Source organism: Coregonus clupeaformis, chromosome 35 (assembly GCF_020615455.1).
Source record: "Coregonus clupeaformis isolate EN_2021a chromosome 35, ASM2061545v1, whole genome shotgun sequence".
Taxonomy (NCBI): Eukaryota; Metazoa; Chordata; class Actinopteri; order Salmoniformes; family Salmonidae; genus Coregonus; species Coregonus clupeaformis.
The window spans coordinates 31878515-31888969 of NC_059226.1; the positions used below are offsets into that span (position 1 = coordinate 31878515).

The following is a 10455-nucleotide window of genomic DNA, read 5'->3' on the forward strand; positions in this document are numbered from 1 at the left end:
GTTGGACATACCGGAGTCTCAAAATCTTCAATGACAGATGCCATAGCAACGACACCAGCCATAATTTCACTGACCTAAAAGAATGAAATGGTTTTAGTTGCAGTAACTAACTAGTTGGTGCATTCTGGTTCAGTTAACTACTTAGGTAACTTAACTACTAACTAGTAGTAGTCAGTTAACCTGAAAAGCAGCAACTGTAGATATATAGCTAGTTAAGTGACAGCTCAATGGTGGTGTGGTAATGTTAGTAAGCTAAAACAAAAGAACACTTACCAGCTTGTGGTGTTGGGCACATTCAGAATAGCTTTTTTCTCCTCTCCTCTCCTCTCCTCCTTGTTCCCTTAAGTGTAGAAGACAAAACCTCTAAGCTATGCTAACTGTCATTGTGTGGCAAAGTTGATTGCTTGCTATCTGTCTAGGAAAATAAATATCTTAATATAATCTCTAGCTAGCTAGCTAACTATATCAAACTATTGTTGGATGGCATGGCTAACGTTAGCTAGTTGGAAGGCTCGCAAGCTGCCCAAAACCTACTTCCACTAACACGCGCGTAACGAAACTACAACCAAGTTTTGACATGAAACTGCAATGTAAATTCTAGCTATTAACGACGAATTACACCCATATAAAAGCAATAACTCCGTACACTGATAGTTTGGCTTCAAACTCCCCAAATCCCGCCTGACTCGTCTTTTCCAAAGGGCGCCAAATTTGCTTGGCCTTCCGCGTCACCAATTCTACCACTCACAGTGGCAGAAAACATACACGTCAATAACAGTTGTTGATGTTTTGACTGCAAGGCTCCACCCCTGTGATAATGTAAATAATTAGCAGTTCTGTTTCTAAACAAATACAGCGAAAGCAGATAAAAGATCAACACACTGCTGTCTAGTTTTGAAATAAATTAGAGTGAAGTAGATGTTATTCTTTGCTTGCATTAGTGATGGTCCATCAAGGTTTGCTAATAAATGTACTGTACAGGTGGAAATTATGACAGCTACTAAAAATGCATACTCTGATCAGTGCACAGACCATAAACCATATAGGCACAGACAGTCCCTGTCATTGCAAGATGTGCAGGTTATTTTGACTGCCTTTGACAAAAGTAATCTTCAAAATTATCCAAAACATTGGGGGTTGAAATTAACATTTTGTTAATAATAATGTTATTATAACGTTATGTTATTACATTATTTGTAGAAAACTCATCTAAACCTTGTTCCCGCCCTCAGTGCTCCATCTCCGGTTGCTTGCCCCTCCCCGAATCTTGATCGTCTGACTCTCGCTCCTGCGCAGTCTGCCCTGGCCTAATCACCACTTTAACTTTCGTATTTTATTTTCTCTCCCCTCCGCTAACATGTCGGAGTACAGCGCGGTACCGGCACCCGGGGCTGGAGCTCCTCTCGGCGGACATCTAGCTATTGGTATCGGTAACGGTGGCGCAATAAAAAAAGATGCCTTTGCAGACGCGGTACAACGGGCCCGGCAGGTGAGGCAGAAGGGGGAGTCGGTGTAGCTATGCGCGTGAATGCCACTGGGAAGGGGTGAAGAAAATGTGCATCTTGTGTTGTTTCGTGGTTGTTAGCTTGCAAAGCTGGCTAACTATGGTTGGCGAGCAATAAATAATGTTGCCAGTTATGATTATTATAGCTACCTAGCTAGAAGTCAAGTGAATTTGAAGACCCAATTGACTTGCCACTGCAGAAATACCGTTGTTGTTACCAATGCTTGCTAGCTAAGTTAGCCATCTCCCAATGTTGTTGTGTTGTTGACTAACGTTAGTACTAACCTAGCTAGCTAGAGCTGGCTGCTTCTGCTGCATGCAAAGACAAAGTCCTGATGATCGACAGGCAGGCTTCGAGCCCTCAGTGTTTTTGAGTGCATTCCCAACAAAGTATATATCCCAAGCTAGCCAGCCAACACTGTCAAGTTTGCCCACTTCAGTTGAATTGACATTATTCAGCTAACAAACAATTAGCATCTCATGTAATATGTGAAGTGGCTTAGCAACGTTAGTTATTACCCAGGACCAGCACAATAAATCAGACAGACATTCTCATCATGTCATGAGATGCTCTTTGAATATCTGTTATGTGTTCAAGTGACTTCAACTTTTGTGCATCAGATTGCTGCCAAGATTGGTGAATGTGCAGGGGTAGTCCCTATGAACAACATCAATGCACCAGACGGCTTTCCCTTCACAGCACAGAAACGACAGCTGGAGGACCCAGGTACACACACACATAGGCACTGCTGTGCAGAACAAGGGGACTGTAGAAGGTCTACTGCCAATGTGAACCTCTGATAACTGGGGTGTGTACACACAGATTATTGTGAGATCAGATTCAACCTTTGTTGTTTACTTGTTTTGTCTTCCAACAGATCAGCCGGAGAGCAAGAAAATGGCTCCACAGAGTGACGTGGACTCAGCCACAGCTCTGTGTAAGTAGCTCTTCCTCATGTCCCCTACTACCTACTAAACCTGCTCTGTGTCTTACATGAATGTCAACCCTCTCCCCTGGTCTGTGTCAGTACTGTCCGGCCCCTCTATCCTGGTCTGTGTCCCGAGTGGCGCAGTGGTCTAAGGCACTGCATCACAGTGCTAGCTGTGCCACTAGAGATCCTGGTTCGAATCCAGGCTCTGTCGTAGCCGGGAGACCCATGGGGCGGCGCACAATTCGTCCAGGGTAGGGGAGGGAATTGCTGGCAGGGATGTAGCTCAGTTGGTAGAGCATGGCGTTTGCAACGCCAGGGTTTTGGGTTCGATTCCCACGTGAAAAATAATATATGTATAACTGTAAGTCGCTCTGGATAAGAGCGTCTGCTAAATGACTAAAATGTACTGTCCGGCCCCTCTTCCCTGGTCTGTCACTGTGAGCATCACCTGTGTTTGTCTTGTCCTCATCTTGCAGTGTGTCAGTAATCTGAGGCCAGTCCTCTTTCTATATCTCTCTCTTTCTTTCCTTTTACAGCCATCGGAGCCCAACTGGCAGCACTGGCCCAGCAGAGGTAAGTCATTAGCATCATTTGATCCATAACACTCCAAGTAGGCCTATAAAATGAAGTGAAATAGCAGTGGGGATTGGAATTACAAATCCATTGTTCTTCAGCAGAAGACTAATGGTGACAATATGTTGCCGATTTGGATAAAGAACTGTTGTGCTTGGCTTCTCTCCCACAGTGCCAGGCTCACAACCACCTCAGAGGAGTACAGTGTTCCTGATGGAATGGTGGGACTCAGTAAGTGTACTTTCTCCAACATGGTCACCGGATTCGTTTTTTTCGTGTTCATGTGTTGAATTTTAACATTACTGGACTCAAATCATGAACATCAGAATCAATAAAAATAACAACTCTCCCCTCTTCCTCTCCTCCAGTCATTGGCCGTGGTGGAGAACAGATCAATAAGATCCAGCAGGAATCGGGCTGCAAGGTTCAGATAGCCCCAGGTGAGGGACTGTGGCAAATATGGCCTTCATAGTCAATGGTTAGGAGCAGAGTTAAACTATAACTCAATTCATCTGTTTTTATAGTTGTGTGTGTTACTGACTGTTTTCAGACAGTGGAGGTTTACCAGAGAGGAGTGTGTCTCTCACAGGGTCCTCAGACTCCATACAGTAAGTGAGATCCCACTAGCTAATTGTGGCATGTTTGTATTGTTATCACAAGATGCTGTTCACCTCTGGCCACTGAATTTACACACCAGTGTCTTTATATATGGCAAATCTCTGTAGTTCCACAATTAATGTGTGCTATTGCACTCATCGGTTGAGTTGGCCACCCCTCTATCTCTTCCACTCTGACTAGGAAAGCCAAAATTTTATTGGATGAGATTGTGTCTCGGGGGAGGGGCACGCCCCCCTCATCCTTCCACGAGGCGACCAATGGGCAGAGTGGCTCGGGGCAGGAGATGATGATTCCCGCAGGCAAGGCTGGCCTCGTCATCGGCAAGGGAGGGGAGACCATCAAACAGCTACAGGTATATACAGACTGACAGTCAGTCGGCCTCACCAGTAGCCAGAGAAGTGTTCCACAACACATTGTTGCGTGCGTTTTGAGATATTGACAGTTTCATCGCAAACAGGCTGTGTGCAGTCATGCAAGTTTATTTTTTGGTTGTTAAATCTACAGAGCAAGCATGAAAGAAATATAAGCAGGAAACTCGTATCTCATTACACAAGTTTTTCATGGGCCATGTGAGTGATAGTTGTGAGTGAATCATTGCCAAGAGTTGGTTGAGCAGAGCTGACCATGCTGTCTGCCTGTGTATATCTGTCTGCGGCGTTGACAGGAGCGAGCAGGAGTGAAGATGATCCTGATTCAGGATGCGTCTCAGGGACCCAACATGGACAAGCCCCTGCGCATCATCGGGGAGCCATTCAAAGTCGAGGTAACACAAGGCCTTGCTACAATCTGCATCCCATATTGAATTGGCATGCTGTACTGCAGCACTGCAGATGGGAAATTTGGTAGCAGCTTTTGATGTGCTAGTAGCTTTCTGTTCTCCCTAAGGAGACTTTAATAAAGTTGTTTGAATTTGAATATCTGTCCTGTGGGTCTGCTCAGCAAGCCATGGAGTTGGTGCAGGAGATACTAAGGGAGAGGGATCAGCCTGGCTTCGGAGACCGGAACGAGTACGGCTCCCGCATGGGGGGAGGAGGAGGGGGAGCCATGGATGTAAGTGAGAGGGAGCTGTGTGTGTGTGTGTTAGAGAGGGACTCAAATTCCCCATCACAGGTCTGAGGTTTTATGCGTATGAGAGCGAGCAACTTCCTATAGCTATCAGTCTCTAATATATTTGGCACTGTCTAATCTGCTCTCTGATTGGCTAGGTTCCAGTGCCACGACACTCTGTCGGGGTGGTGATTGGTCGCAACGGGGAGATGATCAAGAAGATTCAGAACGACGCCGGAGTTAGGATACAGTTCAAACCAGGTAAATAATGTTTCATAATCATGTCATATGAACTGCTACTCAACTCATTTACACTGTTTACTCACAGGTTCTGTGATGTCTACTAACAAGCTCTACATACTGTGTGTGGTGTAGCACTAGACTCAGAGGAAATGTCCTGTCTTTGCAGATGATGGTACAGGTCCAGATAAGATGGCCCACATCATGGGCCCACCAGACTGCTGTGACCACGCTGCCCAGATCATCCAGGAGCTACTGCAGAGCATCAGGGTCAGGGAGGAGGGAGGACAGGGGGTACATACCACACACACAGAGTAGTAGAGGATCTGAAAAACAGCCACTGCTCACACACCAGCTTGGAACTGTTTACAAACAAGTGTATTGGAGCTGCCTTGATGCCATGCCTTGTGGAACATAGAACACTCAACGCATTTAGTGAACCACTGGAACGTTGTAAACAAATGGACTCCATAACCCAGACAAATGATAGTCCTAGTGTTAGAGCATTCACATAATTCCCCATACAGGACACATTACTGTTATTAGGAGGCAAATATCCTCATCTTAAACAAACTCTGTCTTACTGACGTCCAGGACCAGGACTTAAATATAAATTGTATCTTTCTCTCCCTCTCTCTTCACCCTCCTTCCTTCTCAGGGTCCTCCCGGGCCTCCAGGCATGTCTCCGAGTGGTGGCGGCAGGGGTCGCAGCCGAGGGGGACAGGGGAGCTGGGGTCCCCCTGGTGGTGGAGGAGGGGAGATGACCTTCTCCATTCCGGCCCACAAGTGTGGCCTGGTGATCGGGCGGGGCGGGGAGAACGTCAAGGCCATCAACCAGCAGACTGGGGCCTTTGTGGAGATCTCCCGCCAGCTGCCCCCCAACGGGGACCCTAACTTCAAGCTCTTTGTCATTCGGGGCTCTCCGCAGCAGATAGACCACGCCAAGCAGCTGATCGAGGACAAGATCGAGGTATGCAGGGTTCCTGCTCAGGGTAAGGAGGAAAGGGCGGAAGGATGGATGGGTTTGTGGTGTTGGGAAACTAATCTGGGGAAATGGACATGATTGCTTCTACGCACAATCAATGGAGTCAAACTGGCGATTGATTTGCTTTGTCTTTTCGCCATAGATGTGAACATAATGTCCATGCATTAACTGGTTGTGTTTTGCAGGGTCCTCTCTGTCCTGTTGGTCCAGGTCCTGGTGGACCAGGCCCCATGGGTGCCTATAATCCTGGTCCCTATAACCCAGGACCCCCTGGACCACAGTGAGTGGACACAGGAAAACACATGATGTAGTCATCAGACAATGGCTTTTACTAGCCTCTACTTGCTAAAATCTTCCATTACAGCGATACAATAATTGATTGGACCAATGGAAGTCTGTACTGAGTAGTAACTGGGTTCTCTCTCTTTCTCCCCAGTGGTGGTCCTCATGGCTACCCCCCACAGGGCTGGGGAAACACCTACCAGCAGTGGCAGCCCCAAGCACCCCATGACCCCAGTGAGTGACCTGCAACATTGAACTTTCAGACCCTCACTGTTGACAGGGAAATGGTTACATTGGGACTGTAACTTTCAATGGCCTCTCAATGTTTTCTCTCGCTGTAATCACTTATTTGAAAAGATTGAGAAAGGGAAAGCAATATGAAGTCAACTCCACCTAGCCTACCAGTGGTCTCTTGGGGTTTCCTGCCATATAGTCTCCTTGTTGGTTATTTCAAAACAGTGGTTACAACAGAGAGCAGGCTTTAGTTAGCCTGGTCTCAGATCTGTTTCTGCTGTCTCGCAAACTTTATTGTCTGGTGTCACAATGACCATAGGAGTACAGCACAAACTGGGGGCCAGGCTAGCTTTTAGTGGTACATAACCCAGGAACTATTATCAAAATCATCTGTGATGGGAGAATGTCTTTCTGTGTTGGCTATTGATAATAACTTGCCCTATCTCTCTCTGCCCCCTGGTTTCTAAGCACATGCAGGTAGCAGGGCACGCTCAGCCCTATGAGGACCTCACCTCCAACTGCCATCTTTTTTAGGCAAGGCAGCCGGCGCCGCGGACCCTAACGCAGCCTGGGCAGCCTATTATGGCCAGTACTACCAGGGAGGGCAGCCAGGGGGAGCAGTGCCCGGCCAGCCCCCGCCAACCCCCACCGCTGGTGGCCCCGCACCCGGAGACCAGCCCCAGGCCAGCCAGACCCCCGGGGGCCAGCCTGACTACACCAAGGCCTGGGAGGAGTACTACAAGAAGATGGGTGTCGGTGAGACCATTGGTCTACTGTAGTTACTATAGAAACACTACTGGTCTACTGTAGAGCACTATAGTAACACCACAAGAGGAAAGGGAGCAATTGTTTCCCTCTTAGAATAGGAAAGATGGGCACTGTCTAATTTTGTCATTTTAGACAGTGTCTATCTTTCACATTTAATTTTGTATCGAGGCTTATAGCTGGCTCTACACAACAGATGTTGTGGGCTGTTGACTCTGCTTGACGTTAGATTACTTTCAAGGTCTAAAATCGTCTGACAAACTTTAATTTTGAAGTGAACCAGCGCTTTAAGAACATTAATCATATTAACCTTGTCGATCATAGCATGTCTCTTCTTCATCCATAAGACCCCCTCTCTTCTGCTCCCCCAGCCCAGGCAGGAGGCTCTGCAGCGGGGCCAGCAGGTGCCCCAGGTGGAGGCCAGCAGGACTACAGTGCAGCCTGGGCAGAGTACTACAGGCAGCAGGCTGCTTACTACGGCCAGACAGGACAGGCCCCAGGACAGCCTGCCACCCCTCAGCAAGGCCAGCAGGTAAAGTTACGGTCTGTGTGTACTGTGAGAGTACTCAGATTTCTATGTATAACAAGTTGTTTTGTATATTGCGTAGGTGTGTACGTTCTCTCCTGAGCTGCACTGGCCTGGGTTGCAGTCTGTTTTTGGCGTCCAGGCTGAAGATGTTACTGGTTGTTGTGGAGCTTTGACTCGGTACTCTTACTCTGTTCTTTCTCTCCAGACACAGTGAGAGGCCTCGGCTGAGACTCCTAGAGAGAAAATAAAGAAGACTACTACTACTTCTTAACCCAACCAGTCAACATTATAAAAAAATTTCACGTTTTTTTTTCACGTTTTTGTTCTGAAGGGATTCTGTGCTGGCAGTCCTTTCCCCGTCCCGTCCCTCCCCTTCCACATCCCCCAACTCACCACTTGTTTCAATAAATATGCGAAGAGAACAAAAAATAAATACAATTCTAGTGCTTTGCCTGTGAGCTGAATAATGGGTTGGATTTCCAGGGCTGTTATCTTTCATTTTGGTTCCCTGAAACCTTCCCTTGTTTTCTCCGTCATCTGTCAATCAAGAACATGAACATGGGAGATTTGAACTCTGAACCATGCTTACGTCCTGAAATGCTCATCACTCACCCAATGAAATCGCACTTCCCCCTTTTTTATTTTATTTACCACAGATTTAATTTACTACAGTTACTTATAGTCCTACACTACTAATACTGCATTTACTGAAATTAACATTGATTTATAAAGATAACATTTAATTACATTAATAGTAAAATGATTAAGAGTGGGAGGTTTTGCTTTTTAAAGGTGATGATTTTAAGTGCTCGGTAGTTTGATTTGTCCTTCATTTGGAACATTCCCACCACCCAAGTCGCTTGGTCTCCATACATTTAGAGTTTTGATTTATGTTCCGTGAATTATATTTTTGATTTCCTTTGTGTGTGTGACTGTACAGTGTTAGAATGTGTCCTCACAAGTGATGATAAACGTGCGCATCTGTGTGAGTGTTTGTGTGGTAACACAGTGGAAGACTTCAGTGATTGTGGAACGCTAGTTAACATAGCCACGGGTATATCTACAATGGGAAGTTGACTCCTGCATACATCACATAACACTAGGCTGTTTAACTCAACCCTGTTGCACGGGAGACAAATGGTGTTTAAGTTTTCCTTGATCTGTGACCCGGTGTTGTACGTTTTGGTTTTTATTTTTCAATTGCTTGTTTTGAATAAAGTCCCAATAAAAGATATCCTGACCTCCCACCAGTTAGATCACGTTGTGATGGTAATTGGGACCAGGAGTTTTCCCTGCCCGGGGAAAAGCTTTTGGCCCTAGTTATAGGCTTTAACCAGGGCTAGGGTTGCAAAATTCTGTGAACTTTCAATAAATTCCCTGGTTTTCCCAAAATCCCGGTTGGAGGGTTCCTGGAATCAGGAGGGAATTAGCAGGAAATCCGGAATCCTCCAACCAGAATATCTTGGAAAGCAGCGAATGTATTGAAATAAATGGAATTTTGCAACCCTAACTAGGGTCCCTTGTTGGGAAAAACTCCTGGCCCTATTCAGAGTGAGTAAAGGCTGCACTGGAATAAGCTATTGGTGAAGTCATGCATTGTGTCTCAATAAGATGGCAATCTATGGTTGTTGAGGTTAACGCCAGGGTCGTGTTCATAAGGGATTAAACGGACTGAAACGGGGAGGGACTACTGGACTTTTCCAATAAGAAGCACTCATTTTCTGTTGCAAAATGTTTTGGTACGATGTGCACTAATGAACATGACCCAGACTTGCAGAAATGTTGAATCACTGTTAACTATTGAGGAAGAATGGCAGCTTGGGCACTGTATTGGAGTCTGCATTTTGCAGTGCACAGTGTTGATATTGTGAATAAAATGACCACCAGCAGCAATATTCTGTTGAATTAAAAGGGCGAAACGTCAACATGTTTTTTAACTTGTGTGTCCAGTTTTGTTTCCGTCAGTGTGTGTTCCATAATGCTTTATAAATGAGTGAATGATTTCCACTATTCAACCAGTACAACCAAATTATAACTTCAAGGACATCAGGAGGGTGTTATAAAGCTAAACAGGACCAGTGTTTGCCTAATCAGATGTCTTTCAGCCCTGCCATCCCATTCCCACCACTAAGGGTCACTAGAAAGCTGCCTCGTGTAGCCTCACCTCCAGAATTCTAGATTTACTAGTGCCTGCATGGCTACGTGAGACTACCTCAACTGTAGTTGTATCAGCATGTAGACAACCATATAAACACATTAACAAAATGTCTATCAAAGAGTTAGTAAACAACTTATAGCCTTTCAATGTGCTTTCACCACAGTCTATTACAATGTAGGTTAAATGTGACATGACCACAGTCTGCTTTCAGGAACATGAATTTACTGTGGTCCTTCATTTGTGTGTTTATAAGTATTACAGTGAGGTCTCAGGTCTCAATTCTTGTCTCCTTTCTTGTCACACCAAAAGGGGACAGGAAGCTGAACCTGAGCTCTTCTGAGCAGTGCTTGCCACAAAGACCATGTGACAGACCAGGGGTGTATTCACTAGGAACCAAACGGAAGCAAACAGGATGAAATGCGGAGGGACCTACCTAAATTTGTCCAATTGGAGAAAAACAAATAGTTAAAACGTTTTCTGTTGCACTAATGAATACACCCCAGACACTGTTATGGAAAGTACATACTTTCGAAACATCACAATAGCAGTCCTCATACCCTGCTCAAACGGAAACTAGTTTGTTTTCTC

At 45.7% G+C, this 10455-nt stretch overlaps 2 protein-coding genes across 3 annotated transcripts in view; one reads left to right on the plus strand and one right to left on the minus strand.

The window, feature by feature from the left end:
- The window catches only part of LOC121551437 (ATPase family AAA domain-containing protein 5), a 37663-nt gene extending 36971 nt beyond the window's left edge, over positions 1 to 692 (minus strand). The window contains exons 1-2 of the mRNA XM_041864094.2: positions 274 to 692; positions 12 to 74 (exon numbers count right to left, since the gene is read on the minus strand). Of these exons, the coding sequence (XP_041720028.2) occupies positions 12 to 62 (51 nt within the window). The 5' untranslated portion in view covers positions 63 to 74; positions 274 to 692. The remainder of the gene's footprint in view (positions 1 to 11; positions 75 to 273) is intronic.
- A 571-nt stretch (positions 693 to 1263) lies between these two features.
- On the plus strand, positions 1264 to 9646 carry LOC121551438 (far upstream element-binding protein 2-like). 2 transcript variants are annotated; one of them, XM_041864095.2, is made up of 18 exons: positions 1264 to 1489; positions 2126 to 2231; positions 2383 to 2442; positions 2973 to 3009; positions 3182 to 3240; positions 3378 to 3449; positions 3560 to 3617; positions 3808 to 3979; positions 4292 to 4390; positions 4567 to 4677; positions 4833 to 4935; positions 5084 to 5208; positions 5573 to 5884; positions 6085 to 6179; positions 6336 to 6415; positions 6950 to 7171; positions 7552 to 7712; positions 7915 to 9646. In XM_041864095.2, exons 1-18 carry the CDS (start codon positions 1358 to 1360, stop codon positions 7921 to 7923), a joined length of 2013 nt encoding a protein of 670 aa, XP_041720029.2. In that variant the 5' UTR covers positions 1264 to 1357; the 3' UTR covers positions 7924 to 9646. The 2 variants fall into 2 exon arrangements, with proteins under 2 accessions (XP_041720029.2, XP_045066942.1); XM_045211007.1 differs by lacking the exons at positions 7552 to 7712; positions 7915 to 9646 and having other exon boundaries at positions 6884 to 7039.
- The last annotated feature ends 809 nt before the right edge of the window (positions 9647 to 10455 follow it).